The 14,880-nt window shown below is 51.1% G+C and overlaps 1 protein-coding gene across 1 annotated transcript; it reads right to left on the reverse strand.

Annotated features, from left to right (window-relative positions):
• Window positions 1-2,138: 2,138 nt before the first annotated feature.
• On the reverse strand, window positions 2,139-9,078 carry THEM5 (thioesterase superfamily member 5). Its single transcript, XM_059920965.1, has 6 exons — window positions 8,956-9,078; window positions 7,828-8,029; window positions 6,509-6,638; window positions 2,921-3,040; window positions 2,504-2,628; window positions 2,139-2,185 (listed from the first exon to the last, which is right to left on the reverse strand). Exons 1-6 carry the CDS (start codon window positions 9,076-9,078, stop codon window positions 2,139-2,141), a joined length of 747 nt encoding a protein of 248 aa, XP_059776948.1.
• Between the last annotated feature and the right edge of the window lie 5,802 nt (window positions 9,079-14,880).

Below are 14,880 nucleotides of genomic sequence, written 5' to 3' on the forward strand. Positions count from 1 at the left end.
GCTCTTTTCCCTCCTTTACCACTGTGCTCACCTGACTCGTCCGCCATTGCCCTTGGGTCTTGCTGGCTGGTTCACACCTTGCTTTCACTCCAGGTTGGTGCCACTCCAGATACCTGCTTTTCACCAGCAGCTGGGCCTTCAGCATGCCTCAGCCCACATGTACTTGGTCAGTTTGTTTTCCTGACCCCCACCGTGGCTTATCCAAATCACTGCCCTTCCTCCGGACCTCTTTCCCCACTGATGGCCTTGCCTCTTATTTCACTGAGGAAGTCGAGGTGCTCTGGCATAAATCCCGGCAACTTTCCATCCTGCTCTGTACCCCCCCACTTCTTCCTTTTGGTCTCAGAGTCATGTTGATGCTGTCTGGTGACTCCTGTCTCCACTTGTGCTCTGGATCCATCTCTAAGACCAGGTAGCTGTTCTGTTGGATGACACCTCTCTCTCTCCTAGGGTTTCAGCCTCTCTCCACTGGCTCCTTCCAAAGCAATTTATAAATATACTCAAATCTCTTTCTTTAAATAACATAACAACAACAACAACAACAAAATTCCTAGAAAGAATCATCTAGCTTCACTTTGTCATTCCCATTCATTTTTTCATCTACCATAATCTGGATTTTGTTCCCACCTCCTGGCAAAGAAGACCACCACCTTCCTCTCTGCCAAGTCCAAAGGCCTCTTTTTAGTTCCCATCTACTTTGCCTTCTATTTAGCATTTGATACTGTTGACCTCGCCTTCTTAAGGATGGTCCATCCTGTCCTATTCTTGGCTTCTTTAGTGGGTTTTTGATTCTCTGCCCCAGCTTTAAGCCTTAGTGTGACCAAACGTTCTGTCTTTGACCCCTTTCCCTGTCCTTCCTTTCTCTCCCACCCTGTCACTCTCACACCCCTTGCCTCCTCTTCACTTTCATTCTGCATAATCCACTCCCAGGGATTGCATGTCAGATTTTATATTGATGACTTACAAATCGAGTCAGTATGTCATCAATTCTGAGTTCCAAATTACAATATCCAGGGTCCTGCTGGTGATCACCATGTGATGGAAGTTCCATGGGCACTTCAAGCTCAATGCATGTGAAACTGAACTCATTATCTTCCCCCACCTCAAACCTGCTCCCCTGTATTCCCAATGATGCCACCTGGAACCACCAAGCTGGAAACTTGGAGTCAACCTTGAAAGCTCCCCTTCACAGATCCACTACATACAATTAGTGGCAAAGTTCTGTACTCTTTTGTTTGCAACATTTTCCATATCTCTCATCTTCATGGCTTTGAACCATGTCAGGTCCTTCCTATCTCTAGTTTGGAGCCCTGCAAGGGTCTCCTAACCAGTGCTCCCACCTTCAGTCTTGCTGACCTCTTATTGCCACCAGAGTCATCTTTTGAAAAAACAAAACTTTGTCACTCCCTAGCCCAAACACTTTAAAGGCTCCCTGTTGCCTACAAGACAAAGTTCAAGCTCCATTGCAGGGTTTAAGGAGCCTTCCATGGCCTGCACCTGCCCTGCCCCCTTCTCTTTCCCTAGACTCCTGCCCCACTCAACACTTTTCTGTTCTCCAAAGTCGCTGTGCTCTTTCATCCCTTTGTGCCTTTGCTCACAATAGTCCCTCTGTTTGGAATAGTCCCCTGCCTGCCTGGTGGACACCACTTAACTTCTGAGACTCAGTTCAAGCACAGCTTCTTCTAGAAAGCCCTCTAGAAAGCCTTCTTTGATCGCTTTCCTAGAGTAAAATTGACCGCCCACCCCCCCTTGTGTCTGCACTGCACCCATAACCAGAGCCACGGTGGGGTGGGAGGAGCTGCTCCCGGCCCACAGTTGTGCATCTCGAGGCCAGGGGCCCTGTCTTTCATCGCTGTGTGCTTGGTGCCTCACCCAGTGCCTGGTCCCTGGCAGATCTCAGTACATCGCTTCTATGGTGCTGGATGGGAAGGTGGGTATGTGGAAGGCCCTGGAAGGATTTTGATTTCCACCTGCAGAAGGGTCTTGGACTGCAAACAGGGCTGTGAGACTTTATTTATGCAAAGGAAAGTGCCTTCTCCCTCACTTCACCAGTTACTTCCCGGACACCCCTCGCTGCTCTGGGGTATGTCCCAGGTAGGCAAGGCGGTTGGTAGTAGGCTCTCCTGAAGGCATAGTGTCTAGTATTGAGATGAATCCTCTTCCAGGTGCAGCTGGAGGAAAGTGCCTGCAAGAGCAGGGGGAGCCAATTGGTAGGAGCCAGAGCACAGATGGTAGGAGCTTGATGGGGTGCTCAGAGCATTTGGACCCCGTTACTCAGTACCTGGGTCCTCTCCTGTCGTACAGGTTGGGCCACTCACACATAGAAAAAGAAAATCCTAGTTGGGTTTTCCCTCACTTTGTCTGTGTCTCCTGCAAGTACCCAACCCCACTCTAAAAAGCTGGACCCCGGCTTGGGACTGGATCCTTAACATTCCCCTTCTATTTGCTCTGGGTGTCGCGGTGGCAGGACAGGGCCTGGGGCTGAGGCTGAGGACCTTTCTACCTGAAGCTTTGGTGTAAACTGTCTGCTGATCCGCGCTCTGGGCGACACAGGATATGTAAAGCTTCTGGTCCTCAATCTTTTCCACGTCAATGTTCAGCACAGCCAGAGAGCCCACGCGGATCAAGCTGGGAGAGGAGGCGGCTTAGCCCCTCCCTCACATGAACCCCTGGCTGCCATCCCTTTACCTCTCTGTCCCCCCATCCTTCTCTTCATCCCACCCTGCCTCGAGGACTAAAGTGGCTCTGGGCTCAGGGCCCATCTGCCAGCAACCAGAGTCTGACAGCAGAGGTTGTATCCCGGCCGGGAACCAGAGGACCGCGTGGCTGGGGAAGGAGAGTGACAGGCAGGACTTCTACACCTCAACTGCCACGCATGGCTGTCCCCTCAACGGCCAACACCCCAAGGATCCGTACTTACTTTTTGAACGTGATACTGAGATTTAGTGTGAACAGCCCCTCTCCAGCCAGGTAAGCAGTTTTAGAGAAGGTCTCGTCTATCATGGCTGCCAGTGACCCTCTGTGGGCAAACCTAGGGGTGGGGGCAGGGAGCAAGGCCAGGGCTGGAACCACCCCACCTCCATCTTTCCCCAGGAAAGGAAAGGAAACAGATCTGGATCCCGTCTGATCAAACCAGTCAAAATCAACTGATTTTTCTTACACGTTGCTACAGCGTGTGTTAGCAACCACTGATACCGTGATTTTATTTTACCAGGAAAAACACTTTTTTTGCTGTTAGAGTTAATGGAAAAACCTTTTTCAGATTCATCAGCTAATTACTGGTGGCAACTACCGTAATTTGGAAAGGTGCACTCCTACAGGGAATGGAAAAGCCCCTGAACTTTTGGGCTTTTGTCTCTAAACCATGACCTTGGGCCAGCTCTCACCTCACCAGTCACTATGGCCAGTGCTGAGCCCACATTTTCAAGGTGGGTAAACGTGGAACTTAACTTAGGACCTATAAAGTGCTGATGAGATGATAGACTCCCGAGCAGTGCTGCCGGTGGAAAGCCGAGAGCCGGCTTCAGCAGGATGATGCCAACACGTGCTTTATGTACGGCACATAAAACTCTCATTCTCACTTGTGTAAGCTGACCTTCATGCCAAAGCTCCATTGCTGGCCAAGCTGGGGACAATAGAAAGGCACCCAGCTGGGGGCCATGCGACCACACCCACCTGGTTTGACTCCTTGCCTCCACCTTCACTACATGTTTGATCTTGTGCAAGTTGCTAAACCTTTCTGAGCTTTAGTTTTCTCACTGTGAATTGTGAATAAAAATAATTTCCATCTCATCAGATCAAATGAGGTAATGTTTACAAAACTTCTTGTACGCTTCTAGTCACCTCCCTCCCCATATTGCTTGAAGGAGGGGAAGAGTTGTTGCCGAAGAACCACAAGCCTGCTCTTCCCTTGTTGTCCTCGCTGGCCAGGCAGGAAACCCATCCGCAAGTGTGTAGGTGCTGCAGGGTAGCTCTTGGTCAGCCAGAAGCCTACCCTGCCTCATTGCCTAGGGGCTGGGTGGGTACTTGTCAAGATAGTAGAAAATACAAATATTGGTCTCTGCCCCTGATTCCTGGCACAGAGTTTCTGAAACCCTCTATTTCCTGGGTGATAGGAGTGTCTTTTGTTCTAATGAGGTGACTCCGGGCCGGCTCCTGGTTGAGGGCTGGTCACCAGAAAGACCAAGCCATGATTGGAAGCTTGGAATTTTCAGTCCTGCCCCTGCCCCACCCCCAATTCTCTTGAGAAGAGAGAAGGGCTGAAAATGGAGTTAATGATTGATCATACCTATGTGTTGAAGCCTCCATAAGAATTCCAATTAGTATGGGGCTCAGAGAGCTACCAGGTTGGCGAACACACCCACACTAGAAGAGTGACGCACCCCAACTCCGCAGGGACGGGAGCTCCTGTGCTTGGGATTCTCCCAGACCTTACCTTATGGGTTTCTTCCACCTGGATGTTCATCCTTTATCATATCTTTAATAAACTGGTAAATATAAGTGTTTCTCTGAGTTCTGTGAGTGGTTCTAGTAAATTAATCCAACCACAGGAGAGGGTTCTGGGAACCACCAATTGTAGCCAAATCAGACAGAAGTTGTGGGTAACCTGGGGACTTACACTTGCCATTGGCACCTGAAGAAGGGTGGGAGCAGTCTTGTGGGACTGAGATTTTAACCTGTGGGATCTGACATTACCTCTAGGTAGACAGTGTCAGAATGTAGTTAAATTGTAGGACACCCAGCTGGTGTCACAGAGCATTGCTTGTTGTGGGGAAAAATCTGTGAACATTTGGTGACCAGAAGTGTCGGAAGGGAAGTGTTCTATATGAGAGTAAAGGAGACTCACAGGAAAGACAGACGTAGCACGGAAAAACTGGGTTTTTCCTTACCCAGGAGATAGACTGAACTGGGTTTTTCTAATTGGGCACTAATTTCTTCTCTGGACCCCCTCAGTCCTCTGGCCTCAGTGTTGGGTGGTCCTCCTCTGACTCCACTGCCCCACCTCCATGAGGCCCTAAATAAAGTCAGCCACACTCCGCCCTATCCCTGCCTTCTTGGGGGTTTTCCTCTTCAGAAGGGAGGGGACCCATGGCCTGGGTAGAGCTCTGACCTAGTCCCCCAGTGTCTGCCCGCACTAGTGTGGGAATCAGTGTCCCCACGGAAGATACTTTAAGGATGGCCAAGGTGACAAAGAGCTGCAGTCTGAATCCATGGCCTGTAGAGGTGCTGACATCTATTAAGCTCTTTGAATTCTGTTTAACTGCAATTGAGTCTCTCTCAGGCCTTGGGACCCTAAAGCTTCTCCTTCCCCCTCCTCCCTCTTCTCCCTTGCAGGAATTCTGACACCAACAATAGCATTCAGTGAGTGTCTAAAGCAGGAACAAGGATGGAGAAGGCAGACAACCGTGGACATGGTGACCCAGTATTCTCGGGCAAGAAGCTCAGGGCCAGCCTGATTTCCCTCGTGAATGTATTTATGTCCAGTGTGAGTTCTTTCTTGGGTCTATTCCCAGTTTGGAGGCAATGGAGTACAGTGGAAGAAGCAACTGACTTGGAGTCCCAGCTCCTGGATTAGAGTCCTGGTCCTGACCTTGATTTCCTGTGCTACCTTGGGCAAGATAACTTACCTCTGTGTGCCTCAGTTTGCCCATGGATAGAAGGTGAAGTTTGGATAGATGCCCTGATAGCTATATTGTGCTTTATGGTTTATGAGCACATACATATAGGCCCATAATATCATATCTATCAGCTATTCTGGAAGGTAGATATTATTGCATCAAGATTTAGGTAAGGAAGGCTTCCCTGGTGGCGCAGTGGTAGAAAATCTGCCTGCCAATGCAGGGGACACGGGTTCGAGCCCTGGTCTGGGAAGATCCCACATGCCACGGAGCAACTAGGCCCGTGAGCCACAATTGCTGAGCCTGCACGTCTGGAGCCTGTGCTCCGCAACAAGAGAGGCCGCGATAGTGAGAGGCCTGCGCACCGCGATGAAGAGTGGCCCCCACTTGCCGCAACTAGAGAAAGCCCTCGCACAGAAACGAAGACCCAACACAGCCATAAATAAATAAATAAATAAATAAAATTAAAAAAAAAAAAAAGATTTAGGTAAGGAGACCGAAGGCTAGAGGTGAAATTGCTTGCTCGGTGTCTCCAAGCAAGCCTGACAGAGCAGGACTGGAAGCCTGGCTCCTCATTCCAGATCCTGTCTTCTTCCAAGTCCAACACATCCTTCTCAAAGTGGCTTCTAAGACCCCTTCTTAGGGGAAAATTCCCAGACCTGAATAAGGAGGCTATTATCTGCACAGTGGGGACTGGACCAGATGACAGAATATCCTTCCAAGTCTGATACTGTGAGACTGGAGCCCAGAGCCTCCCACTCCCAACCCAGCTCCTTAGAGAGAGGTACAGATCCCAGAGCCTGGCTGCACCCAGTCTGTCTCCTGAGCCAAGCCCAGGAAGCAGCAAAGATGTCCCCACCCCGGGCCTGCCTGTGGCCTTACCCTGGGGGCCCTCCAGGTAGGGGCCTGGTTGGAAAAGACAGACGGACTTCTTCTTGGATGGGTGGAAAAAGATGACATACTCGTAGCCTTGTCCTTCCGTTTCGATACACCTGGTGAAGATGCGACAGTCACTTTTCTCTGGGGAGAGATGGGGAGTGACACAGCTGAAGAAAGGAGTGCGTGAGGGCATGGGGCCCAGTCAGGATGAAGGGCCAGTGGTTCAGCAGCATGGATGGAGCCCGGCCTCAGGTACAGGGTTGAGGAGAGAACCAGAGGACATACAGGCTCTGCTCTCAGGGAGCCTTCAATTGGAGAGCAAGGCACAGACCTGTCCTCAGGGCCCTCGGTCTGAGGGGGACACAGCCCTGTCCTCAGGGAGCCCTGAGTCTGTGGGGACACAGCTCTTTCCTCAGGGAGCCCTGGGTCTTGAGGAAGAAACACTCATGAAGTTCCCTGGCTGAGAGTAGATGTAGGGTCAGGGGCAGGTCAGACTTGAAGAGACCTTAAACATTGAAAATTAAAGTGTATGGCATTTAATTCACATATAATTCAAAATAACAATACTGAACAGAAAAATAAGTGCAGAAGAGTCCCCCAGAGTTCTGATTATTTTTCTCAAGGCGACTATAAGAACTATATCCTTTTTGGATGGAATCCAAAGTCTTCAAAAAATTTTGGTGCGCCTGCTTTGTTTTTTCCCTAAACCTAATGTACCACCCATTCATCGCTGGGCTGGAAGAACACATATGTGAATGAGAGAGACAAGTTAACACACACACGTGCTCACACGCACGCACACGCAGAGAGATCAAAGTGGAAAACTCTGTCACTCTGATCCGTGGGTGTTTCAGGAGAGCCTCTGGGCCTAGCAGAGCAGGGATGGTGTGCGGAGGTCTGCACTGGGCAAGAGGGAGTCCTCAGACCTTTGTGGGGTGGGGAGGAGGACTTGGGATAAGGCTTGACAGTAAGGGAAGCAGCCCGGGTGAGAAGGCAGCGGGGCAGGGAGCTGAGTCAGCAGTTCTCCTGGGTGCAGTTCACCCAGAGTGGGTGCACTCTGGGCTGGGAGCAGAGGCAGCTGCTAGGGTGTGCTCTCTTCCCCTGGGAGGAGGGGATCCAGGGGCCTGAGAGGATGCTTTTCTCATCCACCTGCCTGGGGCTGCAGTGGGAGGGGTGGAGTTAGCAGAAAAAACTTCTGGCTGAGAACTGGCCCAGAGCTTGTGAATTTCCTTCTTGAGCAACTCTGACCACAGGGAAAGGGGCTGGCTGATCTGACCCTGGTGGGCTGGGGCGCATGTGTGCCGATGGGCCCTCTCCGGCCAGGCCTTACCTGAGGTAACCGTTAACGCTAATGGGAGCTTGAGCCCCTGGATGTGGTTTCTGTTGGACTTGAAGGAGGGCAGTCTGATCCAGCCATCGGCCTTAGTCTTTTCCAGAAATTCGTGGTACAGGTTCAGCATGTCTGGACACCAGCTGGCATTGGGGAGGGTGTAATTCTTCAAATCTGTCTTCTCCTGACAGAATCTTGAGACCTGGGCAGGAAAAATCAGGGATGCTAGACAGCTTCCTGGGAGGTGGGCTGCTGCTTGGGCTTCGGGACCTGTGGGTAGTGTGCTCCTGGGTTCTTGGGCTCCTTAATCCCTTCCGCCAGTGTTGACTTGAGGGAAATGGCCCTTGGGGACTCCTGTGGGGTGACCAGGGAAGGGGACACTAATGTGCAAAGGAAGGGAAGGAAAGGCATGGGGGCTGACAGTTAGAGGCATGCTGCTCTGTGGTGGCGCATTAAAATTGTCCTGTTTTAAAGCCTGTGAGCTATTCTTTGAGGCTGAGGATGGCTAGTATTAGCCCCACCTTCCAGATGGGGAAACTGAAGAAACACGGTTAAGGTTGCCAAGCTTGTGAGTGTGTGAGCTGATGGTCAGACTAGAGCTCATCCTGAGGCACTGTCTACCCTGGGGGTGTGACCACAGGTGAGGATCACCGCTACCACCCCCTCACCTCAGGGGCTACTCCAGCTCTGTCCATAGCCGTGGGCCTGCCCGGGGAAGGGGGGCTCCTTTGAAACCTGTTCTGGGCGCCCACAGTGGTGCGGTACCTTCTGTGGGATGAGGAGGAGTCCTCTGTGATGCCGGATGCTCACGCACCAAATGCACCCATGGGCAGTCGGCCACACACAGGGTCCTTTGTCTGGGGGTGTCGCAACTCAGCTGCAACGGTCTGAGTCCCATAGGAGGAGAGTGAGTGGTGGCCACACAAGATTCAGATCGGGATGAAAGTCACCTGGTAGTCTTAGTTGTGGATCTGGGCTACTTGGTTTCCTTTGCCAAATCAAAGAGCTCCCAACAAACCGCTCACCTGCCCCGGCCACCGTCTGGGAAGAGGAGATTCAGGGTGCTCCCTACACCCGCGGCCCCCAGGAGAAGGGCTGCGCATCTGGCTGAGCGGGGCACTCACTCACCAGGGAGTCCATGGAGGATCCGAATGCTGAGGCAGGGCTCAACCTGGGCAGGATGTAGGGGCCACCAGGGAGGGCTCCGTGGTGGCCAAGTCTCGCTGCCACCTGGAAGCCTCTTCTTATCATGGCTGAGCGCTGGGATCGGGGTCGGCAGGGCTGCGGCAGCGAGGCGAGTGAGCCCTTTTCAGCTGCACCTTGGGGCTGTCGGGCCAGCCGCCTCTCAGACAAGCCTCCCTCTTCTCTGTCACAAGGCTTTCATTAGCAAGCTGCCACCGCAGATGATTAGGCAAGGCTGGGCTGGTTTGATACAACACCCATAGACGCTTGGGGACTGTACCTGGTCCAGAGTCCCACCCAGCACTTGGGGAGGGGGCAGATGCTGCTTGGGCATGAATGCATAGCAGGACTGGCCTGAGTTCAGAAAGAAATATTTATTAAAGGAGCAAAAAAGTACATAATGAAATAGCATAGCCTATAGGAAGCTTTGGAGAGTTGCCCTGGAGTTTTTCTGGGGAGAGCCCAGTAATATTCCCAGAAAGATAAGGGAGGTCTAATCCTTGATTGGAGGCTACTGGTGGAGTGTCTGTGTGTGTTGGTGGAGTGTCTGTGGCAGGTGCTCTGCAGCAAGACTCTGAAAGCTCTGGTATGATCCTGGGACTCAGAAAACCAACTCACAGCCCTCAGCCACTCCCTTCTTCTATCTCATACAGAGGGAAGCCCAGGCAAGCCTCCACCTGCTGGTCCCTGGTGAGGACGGGGTGGGGAGGAGTGGGGTGGGGGGAGGAGGCCTTGGAAGGGGAGGCCAGAAAATCATTCAGGGAGGAAGCAGCTTAGCAAGGGCATTCTGTGCTTTGGGAACCCCAGGGAGTGGGTGATGGCAGCAGACAATGCTGGGAGTGAGGCGGGGAGTGGGGCAGAGGAGGCTTTGCTGATGACGAGCCTGGAAAAGAGCCAGCTGTGAGTGGGGGAGTGGGGAGGAGCGCTCAGTCAGCATCTGCGCGGGTGCGGACTCTTTTTGGTGGTGATATTTCTTGCACTGAATTAAAACTGCCAGTTTTCAACTAAAAGTCCCAGATTTTAATTCACTAGAATAAAGCTTATTCTAAAGGTCAGAACTATGCAAAGATGGAATTATAATGATGATGATGAGTTTGGTAGGTTCTGAAAGATCGTACTGATTTAATATGGAAATTTAAAGATTTTATCCCACCTTCTGTAGTTAGCTGCCCTAGAAGACGAGGATATAAATATTTTCCTCATCTCTTGTCAAGGTTCGAAGGAAACTTCTTCAAGGACTGGGGGAACCCAGTTTTTTGGTTGATTTAGTCTCTGGGTCTAATCATAAATATCTGAGTTAGTTGCCAACATTTAAAAACAGGGAGTTGGGACTTCCCTAGTGGTCCAGTGGTTAAGAATCCACCTTCCAATGCGGGAGACGTGGGTTCCGTCCCTGGTCTGGGAACTAAGATCCCACATACCATGGGGCGACTAAGCCCGTGCGCTGCAACTAGAGAGAAGCTCTCGCACCACAACTAGAGAGGAGCCTGTGTGCCACAACAAAAGATCCCACGTGCCGCAACTGAGACCCAATGCAGCCAAAAATAATACTCTGGTGCCCACAGTGGGCCCTTTGGAAAGGAAAATATGTTGGAACTGATGAATCATTTGGCTCTACGCCGCTTCAGGGTTTTTGCTTTATCCAGTTTCTAAGGTTCTTGGTCTTTGCTGTGGGTGGGAAGTGTTAATGGGAGGCTGGGCCTCAGACTGGCCAAACAGGAGAAAAGGCTGTCTTCACCAAACCTGGGGCACCGGGTGGAGTTAAAAGGAGTTGTTGCTAAGTACTCTGCCCAGAGGGGCTCTGGGTGGGCTGCTGGGATGCTCACCTGGGAGAAGAATAACACAGGGAGGGCAGGGCTGTGGCAGAAGACCCCATGCCCAGGGGAGCTGAGCAGCTGATAGGCAGATGCTGGCTCCAAGTGCTGCTGCCTGGTGTGGTCACTGGGCTGAAGGAGGGGGTCCCCCCGGCAGAGTACAGAGTCAGGGAACTAGGCCAACCGAGGGAAACCTGAGCTCCTCCCAGAAATGTGAGAGCTCGCCCAACTGCTCAGCTGGAACTGATTTCCTATTTGTGAACTGCTAAGAAGCAGAGAGAGGCAGGATCTCTAAGTCCAGAAAGTGACAAATCCTGAAGGGGTGTGTGTGTGTGTGTGTGTGCGTGTGTGTGTGAGTGTGCACATGTGCACTCATAGGCCTGGCCAGGCCTGCAGCTGAAATCCCCCTTTCTCATAACCAATCCCTTGAGAGATGGTACCTTCCAAACCAATGGGACGGGCTTCCCTCGTGGCGCAGTGGTTGAGAATCTGCTTGCTAATGCAGGGGACACGGGTTCGAGCCCTGGTCTGGGAGGATCCCACATGCCGCGGAGCAACTGGGCCCGTGAGCCACAGCTACTGAGCCTGCGCATCTGGAGCCTGTGCTCCGCAACAGGAGAGGCCGCGATAGTGAAGGGGCCCGCGCACCGCGATGATGAGTGGCCCCCGCTTGCCGCAACTGGAGAAAGCCCTCGCACAGAAACGAAGACCCGACACAGCCAAAAATAAATATAAATAAATAAATAAATAAATAAATAAATAAATAAATAAGACCCGGTGCAACCAAGTTAATAAATTAAAAAAACAAACAAACAAACAAACAAAAAAACCCAATGGGACAGTCACATCTGTTTTCCAAGCATGGGGTACAAAGTAAGGTCACATTTATTTTATTTATTTATTTATTTAACATTTATTTATTTATTTGGCTGCGCCAGGTCTTAGTTGCAGCCCGTGAGATCTTCGTTGCCATGTGCGGGACCTTTAGTTGTGGCATGTGAACTCTTAGTTGTGGCATGCGGGATCTAGTTCTCTGTCCAGGGATCGAACCTGGGCCCCCTGCATTGGGAGCACAGAGTCTTAACCTCCTGGTGGCACAGTGGTTAAGAATCCACCTGCCAATGCAGGGGACACGGGTTCGAGCCCTGGTCTGGGAAGATCCCACATGCCGTGGAGCAACTAAGCCCGTGCGCCACAACTACTGAGCCTGCACTCTAGAGCCCGTGAGCCACAACTACTGAGCCTGTGTCCCACAACTACTGAAGCCCGCCTGCCTAGAGCCCATGCTCTGCAACAAGAGAAGCCACAGCAATGAGAGGCCCGTGCACCGCAACCAAGAGTAGCCCCTGCTCCACGCAGCTAGAAAAAGCCTGAGCACAGCAACGAAGACCCAACACAGCCAATAAATAAATAAATAAATAAATAAATTTTAAAAAAAGCATATTAAATGACTAACACCTGCCCCTATGATATCCCGAGCCCCTTTCTCCCCTGAAAACTCTGAAACAGGGTTTTGTTAACTGTTGAACTGGCTCAGGGGCCAAGTTCATGAGCCCTCCAAGTATAGGTGATGGTGACATCACCAACTGCTGCTAGGTGCCCAGGACTCCTGCCCTCTTCCTCAGGGCCATGGGCATCCTGGGGCTGGAGTATGTCCACCCAGGATAATCAGATGGGTATGGAGTCAAGTCCCACGGCCCTGATGGGGTGGGGCGAAGGCCGGGTGAGAGCCGTGAGGGCAAGTCCTCTTCAGGTTCCCAGGGGGAACCATGTCAAGCCCTGGGGCCAGGTGGAGGGAGACGCTGACTAGGTGATTCGGCTCCCAGGTGGCTCCTGGAGGAGGTTTTGAACACTGTCCTTCGCAGGGGAGCCTCCCAAGACTCTGCCACCTCCAGCCTCCATCCCTGTGCTTCCCAAACAAGGAGGCCTCACCTTTGTTGGGCCATTTCCCCTGCTACCCCCACCCCATAACCACCCTCTCGACCTCCTCTATCCCCAGCCAGCCCTCCAGACCTCCACGTAGTCGGGCAGGAGGCCCCTTTCTTCTCTGAATTCTTCCCTCTTTCACAAGAGTTCCCAGAGCTCTCAAAACCCAGCCAGAATGATTAGCATCCAAAAAAACCTGGTTCTTACTTCCCTGGGGGCTGGTAGGGCTTTGTCTTCATACTTCCGGGGGACTGAGGGGAAACACTGGCATTCCATTGTCTGAGTGCTGTGAAAAGATCAAGTTTCATATTAAACTGGCCTGACCATGGATTCCATCCTCGAAGCCAGGTTGTCCAGGAGCATCTGGCTCTGGGGCTCTGCCCTAGATTCTGTCTATTAAGACAGAGAAAAGGACCTATTGGGAGGTCTCTTCCTTCCTGTTGCTGTGGTTCCTGGCCTAAAGCAAGGCGGGGCAGCTTGGGAGATGTGGCCTCCTCTCCTATCCACAGCTGGGCACCAGGCACTTGACACACGGCATGACCACTGTTCCTTGGTGGCCCAGTCAGCAAAGAACAATGTTGTTACAACTCTGGTGTAGAGTTCCTTGGTGCAGAGAAAGCCCTCCTCCCTCCGCAGTGCCCTCTGCTAGGCTGAGCTGGCCTGGCTCCTGGACACTGTAGACCCCAGTACTTTACTCCCTGCCCCCCCCCCTTCGGCAAATACAGTTCCAGAGTTACCTGGCTCTTTTAGTGCCTGCACAGGCACACACACAGAGGCACGCACACGCACTCACAAACATACTATGCATGCCCACACGCACTAACATTCACATGCACACTCACACTCATACACGGATGTGGACGTGCGTGTATATACTCATGCACACAACACACACATGGGTTTATGTGCACACATATATACATTTACACACATGCATGCATACTCGTATGCATGTATATACAATACTTGTATGCATGTATTGTATATACAATACACACAGGTGTACACACGCAGCCTCACAAAAACACAAATACGAGCACACTCACATGCACATAGAGACACAAGTGCATGTGCATGCATACACATGGCATAAGTATCCACATTCGCATACATGCATGCTCACTCACACACTGACTCACATAAATATCACACATGTACACGTATGCACATACACTCACCCGTTTACATATTGTGATATTGAGAGTTATTGCCCCACACATTTAATGTTTTGCTTCTCCTTTAAAATGTGAAGATTCCAGCGAAGAGCCACTTCGCTGGAGTGGCTCTTCAAAGAGCTTACTAACTGTAAGCAGTTGGTTATTTTACTTCTTAGTTTAAGTGGGATCCTGAAAGTAGGTTTTGATAAGGAGAAGGAGAACAACCTTGAGTCTGAGTTTATGGAAGCAAAATTTCCCTGGATGCACAATTTTTTCAGGTACCCCCCTCCCTGAAAGGGTGTGGCTGGACCAGACAGACTGACTTCTTCCTAGGTGAAGTTCAGAGAACCCTCAGACTGTCTGAGTCTGGAGGTGCCTCTAAAGAGCCTTTGGTCTAATCCCCTCATCTTATAGACGAGGAAACTCAAATTCATTGAGATTAACCAGCTTCATTGATTGTACTTCCAAAGTATATTTTAATCCGCTTCCCTCCTCCATAGAATCAAATGAAACCTGGAAGGGCCATCTGCCAAGTCAGCATAGTTCTTTTACCAGAAGACAAGGAGGAAGGGATGATGGACAGACAAAAAACAACTGACGTCCATGGCTGTATCTTAGCAGTAGTCCAGAAGTTTTTGCCCCAGAGATGAATAGAAGTAAACAAAGAGGTCAGTCATGATGGGGAAGGGTGGCCGAGGAGGCATGTCCCCAGTATGAAGATTGGTTTTGGGAGAGAAGGGATGAAATGGAGCCAAAGTAAGAGAAAGGAGGAGTAAAAGTGGCTCTCTCTCTACTGAGGCTCATTTAGAAGCACTACAGTTCAGAGCTTGTAACTCCAGAGTTCTTCAGAAATGTGGGAAAGTCTGTGGGGCACGTCACAAATGGCTGAGGATGTGGGTGACTTTATGGAAGCATTTCCCCCCCACATTTTAGATATGGGTGAGGTACATATTATTCCTGGGTCTTAATTTTAG

The sequence above is a fragment of the Balaenoptera ricei genome, chromosome 1, assembly GCF_028023285.1.
Source record: "Balaenoptera ricei isolate mBalRic1 chromosome 1, mBalRic1.hap2, whole genome shotgun sequence".
In the NCBI taxonomy this organism is placed as follows: domain Eukaryota; kingdom Metazoa; phylum Chordata; class Mammalia; order Artiodactyla; family Balaenopteridae; genus Balaenoptera; species Balaenoptera ricei.

What these genes read in the sequence shown, in the direction of transcription:
- THEM5 (XM_059920965.1), bottom strand. Translation starts at nt 9,078, where the DNA reads ATGATAAGAAGAGGCTTCCAGGTGGCAGCGAGACTTGGCCACCACGGA. An exon ending in CCAGGCCCCTACCTGGAGGG is followed by an intron (nt 3,041 to 6,508) that starts CCCCCAGGGTAA and finishes GCTCCCTGCCCC; the next exon opens with CACCCCTAGGTTTGCCCACA. An exon ending in CTCAGTATCACGTTCAAAAA is followed by an intron (nt 2,629 to 2,920) that starts GTAAGTACGGAT and finishes CTCCTCTCCCAG; the next exon opens with CTTGATCCGCGTGGGCTCTC.